General features: G+C 39.7%; 1 protein-coding gene across 7 annotated transcripts in view; it reads right to left on the reverse strand.

The window, feature by feature from the left end:
* Positions 1 to 27,281, reverse strand: part of LOC133560314 (neurexin-2-like) — a 1,077,892-nt gene that overhangs the window by 424,853 nt on the left and 625,758 nt on the right. For all 7 annotated transcript variants that reach the window (XM_061912740.1, XM_061912739.1, XM_061912738.1 and 4 more), the window contains 2 exons: positions 15,577 to 15,750; positions 2,408 to 2,527 (listed from right to left, as the gene is read on the reverse strand). In XM_061912740.1, the coding sequence (XP_061768724.1) occupies positions 2,408 to 2,527; positions 15,577 to 15,750 (294 nt within the window). The remainder of the gene's footprint in view (positions 1 to 2,407; positions 2,528 to 15,576; positions 15,751 to 27,281) is intronic.

The following is a 27,281-nucleotide window of genomic DNA, read 5'->3' on the forward strand; positions in this document are numbered from 1 at the left end:
CCATTTTACCTTATGTGTTTTGCGCTAGTCCCACCTAGTGGTGAATACAAATGTCTAAGGTATGACAAAGCCTCGCATTGACATAATACACAAAATAAGTCAAATAGTTAACAAAGAAGTAAGTTTATAAAAATATGGTCCCCATACCAATTTAGGTGCCACTGGACATTCGAAAATACATAAATGCTTTATTTTAGATAACAATGATCAGTCTTTGAACATTTAAAACTAGAAACTCTAATTAGCAACAAAATCGCAATCTCATTGCAGCTCATGGCTACTTTGCCTCCATCGGGCTCCGTTAATCACAATAAATTCCACAACACATCGACATACATCAGCACAAAATTCCAATTGTGTTGCACGTCACATGAACCATCGCTTTGAAGAATTTCACAAAACAAACCCAACCCTGGGTCCATAAATCATCATCTCTGGTGTCACAATTCTGCTGGAGCAGAGGGAACCAAAACAACAGCAGGAAATTGCACTTATGCATTTGTCTGGCATAGCATACTTACCAAAGAAAACTCTTCTTTGCATGTGGGGCTGGTACTGTGTGACTAGGGCCAATGCTCCAAAGTACTTTTAAGTTGATTGAATGCTAACCTTTCATCCTAACGAGATGTTTTGTAGAATTGCTTCCAACTTTGTGGGCACAATGTGGGAAAGGCCCTTGTCAAGATTTGTTACTGGGCAATGAGAGGTTCTGTGATTTATTTTGGCAGCCCTGCTTTCATGCTTCTGTTTCAGGGGTGTGCAAGCACCAATATTTATTAAGTCATAAAGCAAAACATACCTGCTTTAATTGCCCACAGTAAGACACATAATATGATTTGAGGGAAAAAGTTTGACTGCAAGTAAAATGTTTCTTGTAAAAGACCAGTCAGAAAAAAATGGCAGACTTAACAAGTGAAGAGATACAAAATACTGCTAACATGGCACCACTTTACCCCGCCTTTGCATGCGGAGACAAAAGATGATGCAGAACCATCACATTTGTACAGGTGCACATTAGGTGAAGTCCTACCTTAGTCTTCCAAAACGGGTCAGGGAATTGGCCAGCTGAGGCACAATCTTTCATGCGTCAGCTGACGCCAAGGAGAAAAGGCCGATCATTTAGCAAGTAAGCAAGAAGAAAGGGTCGGTTATGAAAGGGAACAAGGCAACGGACTGACCCCGGCCACGTTGCGGGTCAAGTGGATGAAAAAAGAATTGTGAGAGATACAAACTGGCAGAAATGATGAGAAAACATTTTGTCCAGAAGATGTGACCATTCCGTGGAGAATGAATGTATATGCTGTAGCAGGATGTAAAACAATGCATGCACACCCTTCTCTTATAATACCATTTTATATTGACATGAGCAATATATTTACCAGCCACTTCATTTGGTACACTTGCACAATCAAATGAAGAACTCCATCCATTTTCTACCGCTTATTCACTTTTGGGGTCGCGGGGGGCGCTGGCGCCTATCTCAGCTACAATCGGGCGGAAGGCGGGGTACACCCTGGACAAGTCGCCACCTCATCGCAGGGCCCAAATGAAGAACTGTCAAAGTTAATTTTTGTTGGTTGCGTTGGTGCAAAACTGCATTGCATCAAACTGCAAGCATTCTTTTTAAATTTAAAATTTTAATACGATTGACATACAGTAGCATTATTGCATTTTTAAAGTCATTTGCAGCTCTTGTTCTTGATCTGTGCAGGTGCAACCGCTGAGTGTTACAGTGACCTTGGGGAAGACAGACGTGCAGACAAAAATGATTTAAATCAGCAGCAACACAACCTATATGCTTTGGCTGTAGTTTATGTCTTTGATCAAATCGAATAAGGGTCATTTATTTGAACGTTTGAAAGGATCAATATATGTTTGCAAAGGATATTTCAACCTTCTTCCTTTGATGTCCTGAGTCCTCAATTTTGATCATGCTGCTGGATACCATTGTTTTATTCTGACACACACAAACACCTTTATACAGATCTGTCCCCACAGGAAACAACTGGAGTCTAGCCCTGACACTGCATTCGTCTTCAGCATAAGACTGTTCGGTCTTTGAAAAGACACTCAGTGATAAGTTTCTCTCCGAAGTGAACCTGTCCATGAGGGATGGAAGCCCGACGCTAATGAGCCCATTACACTCACACTGCATCATGTGTTGCAATAACAACAAGATACTCTAAAGTAGTAGAGAAGTTGGAGTTGGGAGTGATACAACCTCCCTTAACTGTCCTACCATAACAAGCAAACAAGTCTATTAGCCTGCTAGTCGGTTTTTACTTCTCTGAATAAAGCAAGAAAACAATGTAGAATGCTAGCAGAGGGCTAACTTCAAGAATCTCTGTGGACGTTTTATCGGAACACAGCCTCACACCAATCACGCCGAAAAAATGTTGGGACTTACGGTCATTGCAAAATGAGCCTCCGTAGGACGTCATGGTGCAGTCACAGGTGAAGCCCTCCCATTGTTGGAGACATACCCCTTGATGGTAGCAGGAGTCCTCCGTACAGGTGGTACTCGGTCCTAAGATACACAAATTTGCACAAAATGACTAATAATTCATCCCACCCTGCTGGAAGCTCATTTATAATGGTTGCTGCTCACAAAAATGCATAAAAAGTGGTTATATGTGCTTAAGCAAACCTCAAAAATTGGTATTCATAGACATAGTTTATGTGGAATAGAGTGTGCATATTCCTACGTACGAGAAGGACTAGTGGTAGGAAATGCATGGATGGACGGATGGCCTCTTCCATCTATGCATCCTGCATGCATGTAGCTCACAGCAAGTTTATCACCCCCAAATAGAGCTCCAACTCATGTGAAGGAACAACAATAAATTGCACCACACATATTTTACAATGTACAAGCAAATGATTGCTATATTATACAGTATATTTGTTTGTTTAAGCCTAAATATACAACAATGTATATATTTTTCTATTTGCATGCAGTGATATTGTGGGTAAAATTATTTTATTGTTGATTTGGCTACATTTTAATTGAATGACAAAGCTTTATATACATTAAAGTGTTTGAGATGTGCGTCTTTTACTTTGTGGGTCCACACACTGATAATAAAGTATTTTAAAAAAATATGTCTTGCAGCAAAATATTTGGTTTGGACCCTACGTCCTAAGCTGCTCACTAGTTCTCAGCCAAAGTACAGTCCGTGTGGATGAGCGAGAATCCATCCAGGGAGCCAGAGTGTCCAATACAAGCTCATTTAGCCAGGGCACCGTAAAGCTCGTCAGTCAACACTGGCTCTGTCTCTTCCTACGCATCTCCTCTGGTTTCTCCGCTCAGTGTGGCAGATAGCCAGCATATGCAAAGGCCAAACAAATCATGTTGTGAATCTTCATATATTTTATCAATTAAGGTAAACTTTAGGATATTATAAAAGTTACACTGTGTATAAGCAGACATTTATCATTTTTTGTATCGTTTATTGTATTTTTGTAATTATTATTTGTGTTTTTCTATTCATTATTGCGACTAATTAAATATTTTATCTGGTACACATATGTGGTAAACAACTAAAACAAATGCAGTGCCAATAATATTTAAACCTACTATGCGTGCTATTTACGCACAAGAGTTGTTAATAGTGCTAATAGTGACTTGTGTCATGCAACAGAATCAGCGTTTTGGCATGACTTGACAAAATACATAGATATAAATACATAAACATTATTTGGACAAATATTTGACAAAAATAAGGTTAAGACATGAAAATATTCTTAATCTCAACAATTTCCAACGCAGAGCTGACATTATAGATTTAGGGCCTAATCTACTAAAGGTTTCCATGTATTAAAAAACATTACGAACTTGATGGCGCACAAAAAGCTGATCTACTAAGGTCATGAGCAGAGTATTGTGTCTCTAAAGTGAGTGCAATCCATTTAGCGTCTCTGTCTTCATGTATATGCTGAATATATGCTGACCATTAGAACGCCCACAGTAATGGAAGGCAAAGATGAAAATATAATATTTAGCACACCTAGTGTGATCTTTCAAGACTAAACCTGTTCTGTGGGCACTATTTTGCATCTTTTTTTAGCACGCTTAAAACGCTACGTGCAAATTGGCAAAGTTAAACACAAATGGCTATGAGAACAGTGGGGATCACTCTGCAAAAACAGATGTTCAGAGAATTATTCATCCTACAAGTGTGTGTCAAAATATTTCGACGTCTGACATAAGAAAAAATAATATCTATCCATCCATGATCCATCTTCTTTCGCTTATCCGAGGTCGGGTCGCGGGGGCAGCAGCCTAAGCAGGGAAGCCCAGACTTCCCTCTCCCCAGCAACTTCGTCTAGCTCTTACCGGGGGGATCCCGAGGCGTTCCCAGGCCAGCCGGGAGACATAGTCTTCCCAACGTGTCCTGGGTCTTCCCCGTGGCCTCCTACCGGTTGGACGTGCCCTAAACACCTCCCTCGGGAGGCGTTCGGGTGGCATCCTGACCAGATGCCTGAACCACCTCATCGGGCTCCTCTCGATGTGGAGGAGCAGTGGCTTTACTTTGAGTTCCTTCCCGAATGAGAGAGCTTCTCACCATATCGCTAAAGGAGAGCCCCGCCACCCGGCGGAGGAAACTCATTTTGGCCGCTTGTACCCGTGATCTTATCCTTTCGGTCATGACCCAAAGCTCATGACCATGGATGAGGATGGGAACGTAGATCGACCGGTAAATTGAGAGCTTTGCATTCCGGCTCAGAAAAAATAATAATGTATTTATATTTGTATGTTTGGCTTAGAAGATACTTCCCTCAGCAGTGTTAATTCTGATCCCTACGATGAGCTTTCATTTACAGCAGTCTCATTTAAAATGTTTCATTTCAGAAGAGCTATTAAAATACAATTAAAATACAATGGATTATGTCACCGCAAATGGAAGCTAAATTGTACCCTATATACTTATTTATAAGAAACCACTGATGGGAAGGACATTTATATTTGAACCTAAAATATAAATAAGAAATTATTTAAAAATATGGCTTTGTAACCATTTTGGTGGATTTTATGAGCCACATTTAAAAATGATATTCTGATTAATTCAAGGTTGTATACGCGACAAATGGCACATTTCCTATGTTCCTTTGCTGTTCATTTCCAGGAGCTGAAGGCTGATTGGAGGCATTTAATTTTAACACGACACCATAGTTATTTCTCTGTGGACTCACTCAGGTACAATCTTGCACATCATACAAACTTCTGAGCCAACATTAAAAAGCTTTCCAAAAACAAAGTTAGTTTATGGATTGAATATAGGTTCTAAAAATAGATTTGAGGCATGCGTGTTGTGCTATTCATTAAAATCTAAGATAAACACACACACACTTGGAGTGAAACGTGCTACAGTATCGGGCAACAGACGTCTTCTTTTGCCGTTAAGAAACAACTCAATTGAAGGCATAGCAAAAAATACAAAAAATTTAATCATTTGGAATAAAAAAAAACAAATGAGAGCTGCAATGTCTTCATGCCTTCGCAACGTAAATGATTTTCTAATGTGTGCAGTTTGTTTTCTTTTGGACCAGTCTAATTAATCGATGCATTCTTCCCTCCGGGCAGCTAATTAAGCATTTTGTCATATTTAACAGTGGAAAGTCAGGAAACTTCTTTCGACTATTGATCAGATGCTTGAAAACGTCCATCAATATTCCATTCATCTTTCAGATGTTCATTAAAAATGTGCACAAACAAACGTCTGCTCTAATCATAGTTAGTCTCTGGATATATTGCGCTTCAAACATCTCGGCTTTACTACATGGAAGCCGCAACTGTTGCAAAACAACTTACGACCGAAATTTCAGCACATACAAGCCCAATTATAACTATATTTCTATTGAATAGAAAGTACTTTATTAATCCCTGGGGTAAATTCAGCACCACAGTTCAATCACAATAGACAATAAAAACAATAAATAATATAATATATACAGAGGTGGGTAGTAACGCGCTAAATTTACTCCATTACATCTACTTGAGTAACTTTTGGGACACATTATACTTCTAAGAGTAGTTTTAATGCAACATACTTTTACTTTTACTTGAGTATATTTATAGGGAAGAAACGCTACTTTTACTCTGCTCCATTTATCTACATTCAGCTCGCTACTCGCTACAGATTTTTATCGATCTGTTAATGCACGCTTTATTTCTTTTGGTTTGTCAAACAGACCTTCAAAGTAGGATCTATAACATGCCTGCGTTTCATTAATCAAATGCAGTCACTGGTGACGTTTGACTCTGTTTCACCAAACAAACAGAGCCAGGCGGTCACATGATTAACTGCACATTTAAAAAAAAAATTTTTTTATAAACCTTTAATTATATAAATTTCAACATTTACAAACAGTTGAAAATAATAATCAAAGTAAGTACAAAAACAGTACAAAACAGTATAAAAAACGTACAAAACAGCGCCGGGGGGTTGTAAATTCAAAGTAACTAAAATATAATGCAAAATATATATATATATATATATATATATATATATATATATATATAAAATAAACAAAGTGCAAATCCATAGGCTCACTCAGTCTCAGTAAATAACTTAAATTTGGAACACAGCATCATAGATTTCACTTTTGGTTGTTATAGGTAGAGTGTTTTAATGTAGATTTCTAAATCTTTTTTAAAGGCACAAAAAACAGGTCGGGTGTTGAGAAACTTACATTCATGAATATAAAACTTAGCCATTAGTATAATGAGGTTGCAAAGGTAAAATTCATTTTCAATTTTTTTTTCAATACAGTGTAAAACCAAATATATATTATTTAATATATATTAATTTTTTAGTTGCTTAAGAGATATTCCTGGCTCTGAATTTGTTCATTGCTATATTTATGTTTTTGTGCTTTACTTGTTGCCGTCATTATCAAACGAGTAGTTTTTTCACAACATACTTTTTACTTTTACTCAAGTAAATATTTGTGTGACTACTCCTCACTTTAACTTGAGTAATAAATCTCTAAAGTAACAGTACTCTTACATGAGTACAATTGCTGGCTACTCTACTCACCTCTGAATATATATATAATATATTAATAATATAAATATATTCTACATATATTCTACATTTAAGTGCAGTCAAGAAGGAACATATGCATTATACAGCCTGATGGCTGTCAGTATGAAGGACCTCCTGTTTCAATCTGTGTTGCATTTTGGGAGTCTGATCCTTCCACTGAACGTGCTCATTCTCTACATATTGTCCGAGTGTAGTGGGTGGGAGGTGTTGTCCATAATGACTAGGAGCTTTGCTAGACTTCTCCTCTCTGACACCACCGCCAGAGAATCTAGCTCCACTCCCACCACGTTACTGGCCTTCTCTACCAACTTGTCAAGTCGGTTTGGGTCCCTCGCTCTCAGCCCGCTGTCCCAGCAGGCCACGGCGTATAAGAAGTCGCCCGCCATCACCAACTCGCAGAACATCTTCAACATATGTGTACAGACGTTGAAGGTTCCTAGCATCCTGAAGAAGTAAGGGTGGCTCTGTCCCTTCTTGTAGAGAGCCTCAGCGTGTTTTGACCCATTCAGCTTGTTGTCCATGTGTACTCCGAGGTATTTATAATTCTCAACCACGTCCACATCGACCCTCCTGATGGAAACAGGGGTCGCCGGAGTACTCCTCCTCCTTTCCAGGTCCACAACCAGCTCCTTAGTCTTCGTCACATTGAGCTGGAAGTGATTCTTTCCACACTATGTGACAAAGTCCTCCACCAGTGTCCTGTATTCCTCATCATCACATCCTCAATACACCCCACTATCACAGAGTCATCAGGAAACTTCTGAAGGAGGCAGGACTCGTAGTGATAGTGGAAATCAGTAGTGTAGATGGTGAAGAGGAAGGGGGAGAGAACTGTGCCCTGTGGGGCCCTGGTGATGCTGATCAGCCTGTCAGACACACAGTCCTGCAGTCGCACATACTGTGGTCTGTCGGTCAGGTAATCAACAACCCAGGACACCAAGGGGGCATCCACCTGCATCGTCTCCAACTTCATACTCAGTAGCCCAGGCCGTATGGTATCGAAAGACCTGGAGAAGTCAAAGAACATGACCCGCACACTGCTCGCAGGCTTGTCTAGGTGGGTTTGGGCTCGGTTCAGCAGGTAGATGACTGCGTCCTTCACTCCCAGTCGGGGCTGGTAGGCGAATTGGAGTGGGTCGAGGTGGGGCTTAACTGTAGGGCGGAGTTGTTCCAGGACCAACTTAAATGAAATACCCAGGATGTGACAAAGCATTTCCACAAATTGGCCATATTTAAGTGGCCGGGTGATGGCCATCGCACTGACGCCTCCTGGGTACCAGTAAATAACGGTATATCATACTATATTAGGTTAAAGGAGTGTCAAGGTGACTTTATTGGTGTTATTTAATGTTGAAAAGGCGTCTAATGTTAAAAAAGAAAAAAAGATTGATGAGCTAATAAACTGTTTTCACTAATAAACTGGACCCTCTTCCACTCTGGCGTTGCCGGCAGTGAGAGGCGACGGGCTGGGGTGGCAATTCTGGTTGCCCCCCCGGCTCAAAGCCTGTACGTTTGAGTTCAACCCAGTGGACGAGAGGGTAGCTTCCCTTCGCCTTCGGGTGGGGGGACGGGTCCTGACTGTTGTTTGTGCTTACGCACCAAACAGCAGTTCAGAATACCCACCCTTTTTGGGTACACTCGAGGGAGTACTGGAAAGTGCTCCTCCGGGTGATTCCCTTGTCCTACTGGGAGACTTCAACGCTCATGTTGGCAACGACAGTGAAACCTGGAGAGGCGTGATTGGGAAGAATGGTCGCCCGGATCTAAACCCGAGTGGTGTTTTGTTATTGGACTTTTGTGCTCGTCACAGTTTGTCGATAACAAACACCATGTTCAAACATAAGGGTGTCCATATGTGCACTTGGCACCAGGACACCCTAGGCCGCAGTTCCATGATCGACTTTGTAGTTGTGTCATCGGATTTGCGGCCTTATGTTTTGGACACTCGGGTGAAGAGAGGGGCGGAGCTTTCTACCGATCACCACCTGGTGGTGAGTTGGCTGCGATGGTGGGGGAGGATGCCGGACAGACCTGGCAGGCCCAAGCGCATTGTGAGGGTCTGCTGGGAACGTCTGGCAGAGTCTCCTGTCAGAGAGAGTTTCAATTCACACCTCCGGGAGAACTTTGAACATGTCACGAGGGAGGTGCGGGACATTGAGTCCGAGTGGACCATGTTCCGAACCTCTATTGTCGAGGCGGCTGATTGGAGCTGTGGCCGCAAGGTTGTTGGTGCCTGTCGTGGCGGTAATCCCAGAACCCGTTGGTGGACACCAGCAGTGAGGGATGCCGTCAAGCTGAAGAAGGAGTCCCATAGGGTTCTTTTGGCTCATAGGACTCCGGAGGCAGTGGACGGGTACCGACGGGCCAAGCGGTGTGCAGCTTTAGCGGTCGCGGAGGCAAAAACTCGGACATGGGAAGAGTTCGGGGAAGCCATGGAAAACGACTTCCGGACGGCTTCGAAGCGATTCTGGACCACCATACGGCGCCTCAGGAAGGGGAAGCAGTGCACTATCAACACCGTGTATGGTGCGGATGGTGTTCTGCTGACTTCGACTGCGGATGTTGTGGATCGGTGGAGGGAATACTTCGAAGACCTCCTCAATCCCACCAACACGTCTTTCTTTGAGGAAGCGGTGCCTGGGGAATCTGTAGTGGACTCTCCTATTTCTGGGGCTGAGGTCGCTGAGGTAGTTAAAAAGCTCCTCGGCGGCAAGGCCCCGGGGGTGGATGAGATCCGCCCGGAGTTCCTTAAGGCTCTGGATGCTGTGGGGCTGTCTTGGTTGACAAGACTCTGCAGCATCGCGTGGACATCGGGGGCGGTACCTCTGGATTGGCAGACCGGGGTGGTGGTCCCTCTCTTTAAGAAGGGGGACCGGAGGGTGTGTTCCAACTATCGTGGGATCACACTCCTCAGCCTTCCCGGTAAGGTTTATTCAGGTGTACTGGAGAGGAGGCTTCGCCGGATAGTCGAACCTCGGATTCAGGAGGAACAGTGTGGTTTTCGTCCTGGTCGTGGAACTGTGGACCAGCTCTATACTCTCGGCAGGGTTCTTGAGGGTGCATGGGAGTTTGCCCAACCAGTCTACATGTGCTTTGTGGACTTGGAGAAGGCATTCGACCGTGTCCCTCGGGAAGTCCTGTGGGGAGTGCTCAGAGAGTATGGGGTATCGGAATGTCTTATTGTGGCAGTCCGTTCCCTGTATGATCAGTGTCAGAGCTTGGTCCGCATTGCTGGCAGTAAGTCGGACATGTTTCCAGTGAAGGTTGGACTCCGCCAAGGCTGTCCTTTGTCACCGATTCTGTTCATAACTTTTATGGACAGAATTTCTAGGCGCAGTCAAGGCGTTGAGGGGTTCCGGTTTGGTGGCCACGGGATTAGGTCTCTGCTTTTTGCAGATGATGTAGTCCTGATGGCTTCATCTGGCCGGGATCTTCAGCTCTCACTGGATCGGTTCGCAGCTGAGTGTGAAGCGACCGGAATGAGAATCAGCACCTCCAAGTCCGAGTCCATGGTTCTCGCCCGGAAAAGGGTGGAGTGCCATCTCCGGGTTGGGGAGGAGACCCTGCCCCAAGTGGAGGAGTTCAAGTACCTAGGAGTCTTGTTCACGAGTGGGGGAAGAGTGGATCGTGAGATCGACAGGCGGATCGGTGCGGCGTCTTCAGTAATGCGGACGTTGTATCGATCCGTTGTGGTGAAGAAGGAGCTGAGCCGGAAGGCAAAGCTCTCAATTTACCGGTCGATCTACGTTCCCATCCTCACCTATGGTCATGAGCTTTGGGTCATGACCGAAAGGATAAGATCACGGGTACAAGCGGCCGAAATGAGTTTCCTCCGCCGGGTGGCGGGGCTCTCCCTTAGAGATAGGGTGAGAAGTTCTGCCATCCGGGAGGAGCTCAACGTAAAACCGCTGCTCCTCCACATCGAGAGGAGCCAGATGAGGTGGTTCGGGCATCTGGTCAGGATACCACCCGAACGCCTCCCTAGTGATGTGTTTAGGGCACGTCCAGCTGGTAGGAGGCCACGGGGAAGACCCAGGACACGTTGGAAAGACTATGTCTCCCGGCTGGCCTGGGAACGCCTCGGGATCCCCCGGGAAGAGCTAGACGAAGTGGCTGGAGATAGGGAAGTCTGGGCTTCCCTGCTTAGGCTCCTGCCCCCGCGACCCGACCTCGGATAAGCGGAAGATGATGGATGGATGGATGGATAAACTGTTTTCATGCTCCAATTCTAAAAATATTAAATGTATTAATTCATGTTGTCAAAGTTAATATGGTAATAACGCGTTCATTATCAGGTCCTTTAATGGCGCTATTTTTTTAAAGTGTTATTAACGCATCATGATTCCTTTTTGACCTTCGGTCCATTCTGTAGAATGGGTAATGACTTTCAATTACTGTTTAGCCATAAGCTCGAAAATAGTGAGTATAAATGTACAACAAAAGGGGGCATTATGGAAATTTCATATCCAAAGGCGAGTTGTTTTCTTGACAAGACCATTTTATCTGCGGTGAGGCGACATCATTGGAGCAAACACCTGCTGGCCGGATTTGCGGCTTGTAGGGAGGAGGAGCGTCCGTGTTTACGTTACAAATGAGTGCATTGAAAACATAACATGTATATTGTAACACTAACTGCTTAAGTAAGATGTAATAAAAGCTCAGCAGAAAAAAGACGGTAGACAGGAAGTCTAAAGTCACTATTGAATTAGAGACAAAACATGTCAAGACACTTCTTCTCGGCGTCACAATAACAGCGATCAGCGTAACTTCCAGTCTTACTACCAAAACAATGAACAATCGTCTTAGATTACGGCCATGCTTTGTCAAAAATGTTTTGTAATGCATTCTGGGATATTTTTACCTAAATAAATGTTTTCTATTTCAGATTGAAATAAAGTGTATATTATTTTATAACCTGTTCTGATTGTTAGTCTGCAATTACAACATGTTTAGCAGACTTAATATTAAATTTTATTAATAAATAGAGAAGGTTAAAACTGTGACACTTAGCTGGCATTGTGGTGTGGTTTTGTTCTCTCAATAGAGGCAGTCGGAATGGACACAGCGTGAAGGTAAGAACTGAGGATTTATTATCACTACAAAAATGGACTAGGAACAGAAAACACTTGCACAAAGACAATAAAGACAAAACGGACAGAAAGCGCTAGCATGTGAGCTAGGGACAAGCAACAGAATAGCGTGGAAGCTAAAGTACACAAAGTCTTTACCACAAGCGGGGATAGCGATGTCACCTGTTGTATCAAATAGCAAATTAGACTGCAAGGACGAATGACAAAAAAGGGCAGGCTTAAATAGGGACAGAAATTAGGAGGCAGGTGTGCGTCAAAAACACAAGGCAGGTGACACTAATAAGTAACTATGACAACGGAACAAAACAGGAAGTGCCACCAGGAACTAAGGAAGACAAAATAACAGAACAAAACCAGAATATGCCATTAGGTGAAGTCCTAAATTTAGTCCTAAAAACATTGTCATGAAGAAATATCATTATCATTAACTTGTACAAAATGTAATATACAGAATATCAAAAGCATTTATTAAAAGCCTACTGAAATGAGATTTTCTTCATTAAACGGGGATAGCAGGTCCATTCTATGTGTCATAATTGATCATTTCGCGATATTGCCATATTTTTGCTGAAAGGATTTAGTAGAGAACATCCATTATAAAGTTCGCAACTTTCGGTGCTAAGAGAAATGCCTTGCCTCTACCGGAAGTCGCAGACGATGACGTCACAAGTGTGGGGGCTCCTCACATATTCACATTGATTTTAATGGAAGCCTCCAACAAAAAGTGCTATTCAAACCGAGAAAACGACAATTTCCCCATTAATTTGAGTGAGGATGAAAGATTTGTGTTATAGGATAATGATAGCGACGGACTAAAAAAAAAATAAATAAATAAATAAGTTTAAAAAAAAAAAACGCGATTGCATTGGGACGGATTCCGATGTTTTTAGAGACATTTACTAGGATAATTCTGGGAAATCCCTTATCTTTCTATTGTGTTGCCAGTGTTTTAGTGAGTTAATTAGTACCTGATAGTCGGAGGTGTTTGCCCACGGGTGTCTTGACGCCAGCGTCTCAGAGGAGTCGACGGCAGCTATGGACGGCACAAGCTCAGCTTTTCTCCGGTAAGAAGCGGCTTTTTACCACAATTTTCTCACCGAATCCTGCCGGTTGACAAGTGGTCGGGATCTATGTTCGCTTGACCGCGCTCTGATCCATAGTAAAGTTTCACCTCCAGGAATTTTAAACAAGGAATCACCGTGTGTTTGTGTGGCTAAAGGCTAAAGCTTCCCAACTCCATCTTTCTACTGTGACTTCTCCAATATTAATTGAACAAATTGCAAAAGATTCAGCAACACAGATCTTCAAAATACTGCGTAATTATGCCGTTAAAGCAGACAACTTTTAGCTGTGTGTGTGCGCAGCGCTCATACTTCCTAAAAACCCGTGACGTCTTGCGTACACGTCATCATTACACGACGTTTTCAAGACGAAACTCCTGGGAAATTCAAAATTGTAATTTAGTAAACTAAAAAGGCCATTTTGGCATGTGTTGCAATGTTAATATTTCATCATTGATATATAAACGATCAGACTGGTGGTCGGTAGTAGTGGGTTTCAGTAGGCCTTTAAGGAACAAATATCACAGATTACAATAACCAACACATTTGACGATCAAACCATGATTGTAATGCTGTTATTAATGCGTGAAACTGGTATCTCATTGCGGAAGGGTAGCGCCTCCTCTAAATGCAAGTGTTTCTACACACAGGAATGCAAATTCTTTATTCCGACAAAATACAAAATCTGGCAAGACACCAATGCACTGCAGATACTTTATTTTTTTTCTCATTAAAAGTGTGTTATGTACTTTTTGTTTTCAGCTGTTTAAAAAAAGCATGTTTAAAAAACATTTCACTAAAGCAAACTAATTGTCCAGTCATGGTCATAAAAAACTTGAAAATGATCTGTCTGGTACACTTATTGGTGATGAAAATTATATCCATCTGCGATTATGGCGATACATTTTTGACTATGAACAAACTGTAAATAATAAATATTAAGTATTTAAATCGTTTGACAGCCCCAGTATTGAAATAATCCTACTTTGAGAAAATGTTTTTATAATGGCCATGTCCGCAATTAACTGCAATAAAAGAGGGACAACTGCATAACAATTTTATAATTAATTGAAAATTCAGATCATAGAATCAACTAATATCCTATCAAGTATTAATACATTAACTAAATCAGGAATCAATGAGATCACACACTGTAGTTTAGCATTCTGCTACCTCTATGTAAATTGTGAACACCAATATGCTTGTACACTGAGTTCTTTATCTAATTTGTTCCATCATATTAATTCATATATTGATACACTAAACATTTTTAGTGCTGGTCTTTAATCTCGGTTTAGATCTAGACACACAACCCTGCAAACGGTCCTGCTCTGCAACAAAATAAGGTCAATACAGGACAAAGTTGTTAGCAAACAGTCGTAAAGTGGGAGATATACAACACAACTAAAATGGAGACAAGGAGCTTCAACTCTTGACTTCATCAAGACACCGTGCGGCCAGAGCTGGACAGGCAAACACCTCTGAGGTGAACACACAGAGGCCTGAAACTCAAAAAGAGACAGCACAAATGTGTTTGATTTCTCGAGTCAGGGCGTGACGTCCTGCATCAAACCAGGAGCTGCTTGCTAAAGGACTGTTTGCAGCGAGCCAGTGGAAGCACAGCCGCTCAGCTCCCTGGCACATTCAATCATTCTCTAATATTAGCATTCAGCAGAACTTGGGTGCTGGTGGGAGTAAGTGTGATGGCTTAATGCTGTTTTAAACTGTGTTTGAAGTCAAATAAATGTGGCGTATAACTGTAGGCAGGTAATAAGTCTGGCTGGCAGAAGTAGCAATGTTCCAGGAGGGGTTTTGGTGGAGGTGGCGTGAGGAGAAAAAAGAAAAAAACGTTGGATCAGTGCCTCATTGAGTCAGCCAGCATGGCCCTCAGGGAAATCAAGTCTGTGCTCTTCAACGCTCAGTGCGCCATTGAGATGTGGCGGAGGGGTAAAGGGGAGAATGAGTGGGAGGACGGAAAGAACCGAGGGGGCATGTTTTGCCAAAATCCAGTGATATATGTGGGATTAACTGGGCCAACTCTAGCTTGGAGACTGCGGCGAAAAAGTAAATGTGAGGTAAACACACAGGAAATGCAAGATTAATGAGGCAAACGGCAAAGAAGGCGGGGACATTGCTGAGATTAGCTACAGAGAGATTCTTCGCTCATGCAGGTTTAATGGTGCAATAGAGGGGATTTACACATGACGGGGGCTTAGACTGCAAAGGCTGGCTAGCGGCTGTGAGAGTATGGCCGTGGCCACTGGTGTGTATCAGCGAATAACAGCCACACAAGTGTACCGTGGCACCAGGGTACCATATAACTTATTTCGATAAGGCAGGGATGGTGGTGTCTAGTTTATGATTTAGAAGACTCACCGTCGCATCCTCGGTCCACCTGGCCCACCCTGTGGAGGGCATCTGCAATCAGGTCAGGGAGTCTCCCGTTCAGGTCCACAGAAGCCAGACAGCCCTGGTACCCGTCTCGGGACGCAATGAGCTTGGGCAAATTACTGTACATGTTTTTTATCACACCACCGATGTACAGCTCTCCTGCAAAACACATTAATACACTTATAAAGACATATTATTTGGAGCACCTGAGAAAGTAAAAAATGAAAAACATAAGTAATTTGTAGAATACAGCAGCAATAGAACCAATGTTAAAAAACCAAAATATTTGCATTACTAGTGCTGATGATTCATTGTAAACGACATTAAAACAAGTGCAAAACGCATGTCTTAAGGAGCAACATTTTAAAGGCCTTGCAAAGTTATATAAAGCTGCTGGATGCTGACCACTTAAGATACTTTGAATACATGACAGCTCGTGCCATAATGTTGAATTAACAAAAACTACATGAATTAACAAAAATTACATTCCTACAGCCACAGTTGATGCTGTTTTATGACCTAGCACTATTTGAAACCCTGGCGGTTATTTGCTTTTGTAGACTTCAACTATAAGAGACTCTGATCTACTATGATGCAAACACTACACGCTAAACAGCGGGTGGAAACGATACAATTCTGCAACTATTAGTAGGTGTGTGGTCTACTAAGATTGCATGTACAATTGATAAGTGCAAACTGGCTTATTTAAATGAGGCTACTACCAGCTGTCAGCATAAAGAGACGCATTTCCCTACTTATAGATAAAATTAACTTACTTACTTACTCCACGTCCATGTTATCATATGCTCCAGCAGCCCAACCTGTGCTGTTTCATTATATTATGAAATATGCAGCACACAACTTTTTTTATATATACTGTAAAAGTGTAATCTAGACAAAAAAATATATTTTTTGTTATTTTTAGCCCCCGAAGGTGGGCTCTGGGAGGCAACAATGCTGTCGCGCGTCAACTGTACTAATGCAGAAATGCATGCAAGAATGCATGAAAATCCCTTTGCAATATTTTTTTTTTTCATAGGAGATACAGTGGGGCAAAAAAAGTATTTAGTCAGCCACCGATTGTGCAAGTTCTCCCACTTAAAATGATGACAGAGGTCTGTAATTTTCATCATAGGTACACTTCAACTGTGAGAGACAGAATGTGAAAAAAAGTCCAGGAATTCACATTGTAGGAATTTTAAAGAATTTGTTTGTAAATTATCCATCCATCCATTTCCTACCGCTTATTCCCTTTTGAGGTCGCGAGGGGCGCCGGAGCCTATCTCAGCTACAATTGGGCAGAAGGCATTATATGGTGGAAAATAAGTATTTGGTCAACCATTCAAAGCTCTCACTGACGGAAGGAGGTTTTGGCTCAAAATCTCACAATACATAGCCCTGTTCATTCTTTCCTTAACACGGATCAATCGTCCTGTCCCATTATGGGACAGGACCAAAATGGATACATGGATGATACAGCAGAGGATTGGGAGAATGTCATGTGGTCAGATGAAACCAAAATAGAACTTTTTAGTATAAACTCAACTCGTCATGTTTGGAGGAAGAAGAATACTGAGTTGCATCCCAAGAACACCGTACCTACAGTGAAGCATGGGGGTGGAAACATCATGCTTTGGGGCTGTTTTTCTGCTAAGGGGACAGGACGATTGATCCGTGTTAAGGAAAGAAAGAATGGGGCCATGTATCGTGAGATTTTGAGCCAAAACCTCCTTCCATCAGTGAGAGCTTTGAATGGTTGACCAAATACTTATTTTCCACCATAATTTACAAATAAATTCTTTAAAATTCCTACAATGTGAATTAATGGATTTTTTTTCACATTCTGTCTCACAGTTGAAGTGTACCTATGATGAAAATTACAGACCTCTGTCATCATTTTAAGTGGGAGAACTTGCACAATCGGTGGCTGACTTAATACTTTTTTGCCCCACTGTATATTATCAATATTAAAGAAAAATATATATGGGTTTGGAATAAATGTATAAAGCCAAAAACTAAATCATTTAAATGGGGTCATAATATGTTTTTTGTTTTTTTTACATTTAAAACACTTCATTTTGTCTACATACTGTAATATGTAACGGGGATTCTTTGGTCAAAATAGATTATGTTTTACAGACTATTTTCAAGCTGCTTTCTGACTGTCTCTTCAGGATGCGTCGTTTTGTGGGACGTCTTATGTACATGCCTTCACTTTGACTGTGTCTTCTGTATATTACATGTTGTAGTTTTTAGCACTTCCATATGGAGTCGACTGACAGATACAATTTAGAACTAGACACTACTTTGTATTAAAAATGGCAACAGCGGAAGAAGCTTGTGCATGTAAAAGCCAGTCTGCCCCACAACAAGAGGATGGCGAAAAAGAAGGAACTTATTGATTACAATAAACTTGACTTAATACGGAGGTATCACCTGACGTCACCATTGGGAAACATGTCACAAATGGGCAGAGGTGGGTAGAGTAGCCAGAAATTGTACTCAAGTAAGAGTACTGTTACTTTAGAGATTTATTACTCAAGTAAAAGTAAGGAGTAGTCACCCAAATATTAAATTGAGTACAAGTAAAAAGTATGTTGTGAAAAAACTACTCAAGTACTGAGTAACTGATGAGTAACCTGATTATGGCAACACATAATGCACAAAAACATAAAAATAGCAATGAGCAAATTCAGAGCCATGAATATCTCTTAAGCAACTAAAACAATAATATATTTAAAATTATAGTACATTAACATAAAAAAAATAAGGCACATTGAGCCACAATAACTTAACACCACCATAGGCTCAATAAGCATTCATTGATTGATTGAAACTTGTATTAGTAGATTGCACAGTACAGTACATATTTCGTACAATTGACCACTAAATGGTAACACCCCAATAAGTTTTTAACGTTAATCAGTTACTTAATAAATGACAAAGTCGAGGTGATCTACCTCATATATACATACACACACATATCATATACATATATATATATATATATATATATATATATATATATATATATATATATATACATACATTTATATATACAGTATATAATTTATATTTATTTATTTTGCCGTTTTTGTTGACATGTTAAAGTTGTTTTAATGAATATACATGAATGTTTAAAGGGGAACATTATCACCAGACCTACATAAGCGTCAATATATACCTTGATGGTGCAGAAAAAAGACCATCTATTTTTTTAACCGTTTTCCGAACTCTAAATGGGTGAATTTTGGCGAATTAAACGCCTTTCTGTTTATCGCGCTGGATGCGATGACGTCAGAATGTGACGTCACCGAGGTAACACACGCACCATTTTCATTTTCAACACATTACAAACATTGGGTCTCAGCTCTGTTATTTTCCGTTTTTTGACTATTTTTTGGAACCTTGGAGACATCATGCCTCGACGGTGTGTTGTCGGAGGGTGTAACAACACTAACAGGGAGGGATTCAAGTTGCACCACTGGCCCGAAGATGCGAAAGTGTCTGCCGCCAGACACCCATTGAATGTGCCAGTGTCTCCACATTTGACCAGCGATGCTAAGGCAGACATGGCACAGAGATGTATGAATAACCTGCAAATGCATTTGCAACGATAGTCAACGAAATCACAAAGGTGAGTTTTGTTGATGTTGACTGCCAGCTAATCGATGCTAACATGCTACGCTAATCGATGCTAACATGCTATTTACCGGCGGTGCTAAAGCAGACATGGAACAGAGATGTATGGATAACCTGTAGATGCATTTGCAACTATATTACGTTTCCTTCCACCCACATTTAATGCGAAAAAAACTATCGACAGATTTAAGTTGCTCCAGTGTCAAAAGATGCGAAAGTCCTGATCGTTTGGTCCGCACATTTTACCGGCGATGTTAACGCAGCTATTTGGCCATGCTATGGCTAAGAATAGCGTCAATAGCTATTCGCTCAATAGCTTCAGTTTCTTCTTCAATATTTTCATACTCCAACTATCTGTTTCAATACATGCGTAATCTGTTGAATCGCTTAAGTCGCTGAAATCCGAGTTTGAATCCGAGCTAATGTCACTATATCTTGCTGTGGTATTCCCATTGTTTGTTAACATTGGCAGCACTGTATGACGTCACAGTGTCTTCGCAGAGAGCCGAAAATAAGGCACTTTATAGCTTTATTTAGGGATATTCTGAGACCGGAAATTTTTTAAAAAAAACTTAAAAAAATACAACAAGCCACTGGGAACTGATTTTTATTGTTTTTAACCCTTTTGAAATTGTGATAATGTTCCCCTTTAACACATAGATTCCTATCTTTCACGAAGACAAGAATATAAGTTGGTGTATTACCTGATTCTGATGACTTGCATTTTAGTGTTGATAACGTCCACTTTTTCAAATGGAGGAGAAAAAAGTTCCTCCTTTCTGTCTAATACCACATGAAAGTCGTTGGTTTTTGGCATCTTATTTGTCCAGCTTCCATATTCGGTTTTATACACTTTACCAGAAATACATTAGCGGCAAACTCCGTAGCTCGCTAGCTTGTTTGCGCTGGCTTTCGAAGACTCTTATTTTGTTAGCGCAGTCGCGATGGAGCGGCGCTTTTATTGTGAAGACAGGAACATTGCGATCAGTCTTTAGGTTTTTGACGGGAAGTACGGTTGAAATAAAAAGTGTCTTTTTTCCTTTACACTTTTGATTGATTGAAACTTTTATTAGTAGATTGCACAGTACAGTACATATTCCGTACAATTGACCACTAAATGGTAACACCCCAATATGTTTTTCAACTTGTTTAAGTCGGGTCATATGACCGCCTGGCTCTGTTTGATTGGTCCAACGTCACCAGAGACTGCATGCGATTGGTGAAACGCAGGCATGCGCAGATCTCACTTTGAAGCTCTGTCATAAACCAAAGCATACATTAACAGATCGATTAAAAAAAAAGTAGCGAGTTGAATGTAGATAAATGGAGCGGAGTAAAAGTAGCGTTTCTTCTCTATAAATATATTCAAGTAAAAGTAAAAGTATGTTGCATAAAAACTGCTCGTAGAAGTACAATTTATCCCAAAAGTTACTCAAGTAAATGTAACGGAGTAAATGTAGCGCGTTACTACCCACCTCTGCAAATGAGGCACATTTCAAACGGCTTGTTTGGAGGAGTACACTATGAAAGAAGGCAACATGGTTTTATCAATATTTCCACCATGACTCCATGGTTCGATTTAAAATTTCCGAAAGGTAAAAAAAAGTTGGTTTCGCATAATAGGTCACTTTTAAATTATCCCACAGCTATAAAATTCGAACATGATATTGCTGAATAGACAATATGTGTATTGTTTTCTATTTATGATATCCGAAATATGTAAACAGACACACGTAGGACAGAGAGTTCTTTGTCCATTGTATGTCTTATCAGCACGACCACCTTCTTTCTCACAGCCATTGATGCGTAACTGTCAGATTGCACGTACATTTTAAACGTGCCAAAAAAATACGCAAAACAGCAGCCGCAAAACATTTTCAGGCTTGATCAATCAGATTGGGACCGCAAAATAGTTATATTTGCATTTTCTCCACCCTGGATTGTGGGCTTTCTGATAATAAGCATGTATTCAGCGTATACATGAAGACAAAACCACTAAAGGGATTATGCTTGATATTTTGCTAAATTAGGAGAAGCAAACCCATGGTCATACATTTAGTAGATTAGCTTTGCATGTGCTTTCAAATTAGTACGTGTTTTAATACACTGAAACTTTAGTAGATCAGGCCCTCTGTAGTTATTGGAGTATATGATTAATGTATTGAGAAAAATATATTTTTCCTTTGTTGTATGTTCCATGTACTATGCTTCTATAGTGTAAATGTAGTGATACATGCAAAATCTGAGGCAGGTATTGGTGATTGTTTGGCTGTAAATGGAGATAGTCACCACGACATACAAGAACAAGTCAAGGAAAGCGTATCCTGGGAGATATCAATGTGACAGAATGGTTGTCATGGTAGAGGTGCTGAGAACATGATCCATTGGTTCCCCGATCCAGAGAGAAACATTTTACGCTTGATGTGAGGTGATTGTAGCACATCCCGCTACATCATTGGGTATGACATTTGATGCTTTACTGTGCACCTCTTGGGAGGAAAAAGGAAACCCGGACAGCATTTTTAAATTATTACATTTTGCTCTACAAGAGGGGTGTCAAACTCAAATACAAAGTGGGCCAAAATTTAAAACTGAACAAAGCCGCGGGCCGAGGTTGAACAAATTAATCCTTTAATAGGGACCCAAACAAGTTTTGCATTGAATATTGACCTATCAAGGCTTATATAACTTTATAGTGACATGCAAAATCGAATTTTAAATAATAATAATTAAAAAATATCAATGGCATATCAAATCAAATAAAAATACAAATTGAATGCCTCTTTTCGGCGGCGGGTTTGAGTTGGGGCGGGGTTTGGTGGTAGCGGGAGTGTATATTGTAGCGTCCCGGAAGAGTTAGTGATGCAAGGGGTTCTGGGTATTTGTTCAGTTGCGTTTATGTTGTGTTACGGTGCGGATGTTCTCCCGAAATGTGTTTGTCATTCTTGTTTGCTGTGGGTTCACAGTGTTGCGTATATTTGTAACAGTGTTAAAGTTGTTTATACGGCCACCTTCAGTGTGACCTGTATGGCTGTTGACCAAGTATGCCTTGCATACACTTGTGTGTGTGTATGAGCCGCAAATATTATGTGAGTGGGCCGGTACGCTGTTTGTAAGGAGGAAAAGCGGACGTGGCGATATGTAGAGAACGCCAAAGGCAGTGCTTTTATGGCCTGCCCCGGATATCATTGTCCGGGTGGAAATCAGGAGAAATTCGGGAGGGGCACTGAACTTCGGGAGTCTCCCGGGAAAATCTGGAGGGTTAACGAGTATGAGTATTAGTGGTGAATCCGGTGTTACAGCGGCGGGCCAGCTCTAATGTTATTTTGATATTGACTCAAGGGCCAAATTAAATTACATGGAGGGCCAAATTCGGCCCGCGGGCCCGAGTTTGACACCCATGCTCTACAGTATTCCCAAATAAGTCACATTAATATAAATGTGGTATGTCTGAGAAATGTCTTCAGTTGTGGCCTTCAGGAAAGTGTCCAAAATGCTAACTTAAAGTACACAGCAAAACGTTCACTTGCTGCCTGTAAGACGCAATGAGCTGAAAGGTCAATTGTACGTGGATTTTGTGTAATAGAATAAGTCAATGATGTCTACCGACTTCGTTCAAGAATTAATGAGGGCCTGACACTTCATGTTTCCCCCACCAAGGGGGCTCCCTAGGGCTCACAATCAATGTAATGAATTCATTAGCTGTCTGACTTAGTGATGCACTAAACTCAGCAGCTGATGGGAGAGCGATTTAGCAAATATGGAATTATTATCTATATGAAGTTCATCTGCAAAGAGCAAACAGCGCGCTTTGTTTGAGACTCTGCCTTGTCGACTGCACTGCTGGCGTTGGTTGAAGAAGGATTGGGATGCTCAGTTAAGGTGTTTTATTCATTCATTTTATAAATGCTTTCTTTGCCGGTAATATGCATTAAGCATAATCTGTTCACTGTGTACCAGACATTCAATTAAACTTAATATATAATAATGTCATGACCTTATGGTTTCCGAATTTGTGTTGTTTGATGCATACTAATCGCACATTATCTTGAATCAAATGTGACAATTGCATACATTTAAGGAGGAGAGGAACAAGCGGTAGAAAATGATGGATGGATGGATGAATGCAGAGAAACATACTGGCTGACATAATTTATCCTGGATATAATTGACTTGTCATTATTAAATAAATTATTAGTTTGTCTTTATTTTACTGTAAATAATGTCAACTATTTTTTTTCCATCACATTATACAACTGCTGTATGTCGGCCCAAAATTATATAAATCTTAGTTTTGTATTTATTTAACAGTGCAGTGGTTCTCAAATGGGGGTACGCGTACCCCTGGGGGTACTTGAAGGTATGCCAAGGGGTACGTGAGATTTTTTTTTAAATATTCTAAAAATATCAACAATTCAAAAATCATTTATAAACATATTTGTTGAATAATACTTCAACAAAATATGAATGTAAGTTCAAAAACTGTGAAAATAAATGCAACAATACAATATTCAGTGTTGACAGCTAGATTTTTTGTGGACATGTTACATAAATATTGATGTTAAAGATGTATTTTTTTTGTGAATAAATGTTTAGAATTAAGTTCATGGATCCAGATGGATCTCTATTACAATCCCTTTAAATTGATGATTACTTCTATGTGTAGAATTCTTTATTTATAATTAAACCACTTGTTTATTTTTCAACATGTTTTTATTTATTTATTTTTTCCAAATAGTTCAAGAAAGACCACTCCAAATGAGCTATACTTTGCACTGTTATTCAGTTTAATAAATCATACACTGATGATATAGTGCTGTATTTGAATTCTTTATCTCTTTTTTCAACCAAAAATTGTTTAGGGGTTACTTGATTTAAAAAAAATATTCACAGGGGGTACATCACTGAAAAAAGGTTGAGAACCACTGGTTTAAGAGAATATATGTTACAAATAAATTACTATATTTGACACAACTGTCAGTTAACGTTTGTCAAAATTGTTGTACTTCCTGAATTAATTGATTGGCATTCGTGATTTAAAAACAGATGCTAAACGTGAACCCACTCTGTGTCGTCACCTTACAGTAACATACAGCAGCTTCAAGTTATCCATCCATTGTTACACATTCTCCATTATTGTTTCTCCCTATTTGAAAATGGTCACATGCTGAACACAGAAAGTAAACATACAATCAATAACCACTGAAACATGATGAAAAGGTAGGATTAAATTATTTCTTACCTTCTTTCTTAGTTTATTTCGAACATGAACACATTTACAACACAATACATCAGACAATTTCATATTACATTACATCATGTCCGAAAAGGAGTAGGAGGAAGCAAAGCTTATTTAATCCTACCCCTTTCCCACGTCAGAGCGCCCACAAATATATACATTCATTTACTGACCCTTTTTACAGCCAAATAGTAAAATGACATCAGTGAATGAGTAATACAACAGTTCTGTAACACGTACAGTAATTGATTAATTCAGTCATTACCAACATACCGAGATGAAGAATATCTTATTTTCAATAAGGTTGAAAGTGTTTCTCATAATTCTTCTTCTTTGTACTTTGTAAGCACTATTAATGTTTGTCTGATCTTAAATGGGATTGTGCTGAAAATGTTAATTTTCCTGAAGGAACTCTCCTGAAGGAACAAATAAAGTACTATCTATCTATCTATCTATCTATCTATCTATCTATCTATCTATCTATCTATCTATCTATCTAATTTGAACAGCCTCTTAAACTGGATCATATCAGTACAATGTTTAACTTCTGTACTTAATCCATTCCATAATGTAATTCAACATACTGATATGCCCAAGGTTTTAAGTGTTGTAAGTGCATACACATGTTTTATAAAAAAATCTTCCTCTAAAGTTATATTTCTTCTCTTTAGTTGAGAAAAACTGTTGTACATTCTTTGGTAGCAGGTTATAGTTTGCTTTGTACATCATTTTAGGTGTTTGCAATTTTACCAAATCATCGAGCTTTAATATTTTTGACTCAATAAATAACAGGTTTGTTTGTTCTCTATATCCAACATTATGTATTATTCTAATTGATCTTTTTTGTAACAGTTAACGAATGTAGCGCACGTTTGTAGTTTCCCCATATTTCTGCACAATAACTCAGATATGGTAACACTAGCGAGCAGTAGAGAATATAAAGTGATTTTTGGCCCAGGACATATTTTGCTTTATTCAGTATTGAAATGTTTTTTGCCACCTTATGTTATATGTTTTGTATATGAGATTTCCAAGTCATTTTATCATCTATTAATACTCCCAAAAATCTGGTTTCTTTTACCCTTTCAATATCTACTCCGTCTATTTGTATTCGTGTCCGATGCTCTTTTCTACTGTTAACAAATATTATTATTTAAGTTTTACTGAGATTCAAAGATAGTCTGTTTTTATCAAACCATTTTTTTAATTTGTTAATTTCTTCCGTTATTATTTGTATTATCTTCTGTGTGTTCTCTCCTGAACAGAAAGCAGTTGTGTCGTCTGCAAATAAAACTAAATTCAAGTCCTTTGTAATTTTACAAATGTCGTTTATACAAAGATTAAACAATCTTGGTCCCAGTATTGATCCCTAGGGTACACCGCAAGATATATCCAACCGTGTTGACATATTTTCACCCATCTTTACATATTGCTTCCTGTTGGTTAAATAGTTTCTTACCATATTCAATACCAAACCTCTAATGCCATATCGTTCTAGTTTTTGTATTAAAATATCATGATTGATTGTGTCAAATGTTTTTGTTAAATCCATGAATACTGCGGCTGCACATTCTTTACCGTCTATTGCATTGGTAATTTCCTCTGTTATTATGATTAATGCTATTGATGTTGAGATATTTGCTCTAAATCCACATTTGTTCACCACGAGCGTCCCACTTTTGTTGATAAATTTATCTAATCGGCTATTGAATAGTTTTTCCATGATTTTGGAGAAATGTGGAAGTAATGAAACTGGTCTGTAGTAAGTGAACTGGTGTGTGTCTCAATTCTTACGAATTGGTACAACTTATGCAATTTTCATTTTGTCAGGGAATTTGCCGGTTAGAAATGATACGTTACTGATATATGTAATAGGTTCTGAAATGTCTTCTATAACCTTTTTTATTGTTACCATATCTATTCCATGACAGTCAGTTGAGGTCTTGGATTTAAATTTTTTTACAATTTTGATTACTTCTTCTTTTGACACCTTGTTAAGAAACATGGAATTGGGATTTCTGTCTATGAGCTCACTCAAGTTCTCAACTGACCCAACATCTGCATTTGGAATTCTGTGTTCCAGATTTTTTCCGATATTAACCAATTAATCATTAAAACGTTCAACTATTTAGTTCATATTGTCATTTTTTGTATTTCCATCGAGAAAGTACTAGGGGTAATCTTTCTTAGCACCATTTTTAATGATGCTATTTAGGATGCCCCATGTTGCTCTCATGTTGTTTCTGTTCTTGTTTAATAATTGACTGTAGTATTCCCTCTTAGATTTTCGTAGTATACCAATTAGCTTGTTTTTATATTTCTTATACTTATTTTCTGCCTCAATAGATCTCTGTGTTATAAATATTCGATATGATGTTTTTTTTTTGTGACAAGCATTTCTCAGGCCTTTTGTCATCCATTGTTGGTAGTTTTTCTTTTGCTTCTTACTAAGTTCTTTCCAAGGACAATGTTTATCATACAGAGTTAGAAAGGTGTTGAAAAAATTCCCATATGCATCATCTACATCATCTTCATTGTATACATTGTCCCAAGTTTGTTTCCTCAGATCCTCCTTGAAGGAAATTATTCTTTCCTCTGTGGATAGTCTTTGAAATGTATTTTTGTCAATGTTCTTCTTCTTGTAATTCCCATCATAAATAGAAAAAAACTGGCAGATGGTCGCTGATGTCGGTTGTTAGCAGTCCACTTGTTGTGTTATTATCAAAGACATTAGTGAAGATATTATCAATAAGTGTAGCACTGTGACTTGCAATTCTGGTTGGCCTTGTGATTTGGGGAAACAAACTCA

Source organism: Nerophis ophidion, linkage group LG10, assembly GCF_033978795.1.
Source record: "Nerophis ophidion isolate RoL-2023_Sa linkage group LG10, RoL_Noph_v1.0, whole genome shotgun sequence".
Taxonomy (NCBI): Eukaryota; Metazoa; Chordata; class Actinopteri; order Syngnathiformes; family Syngnathidae; genus Nerophis; species Nerophis ophidion.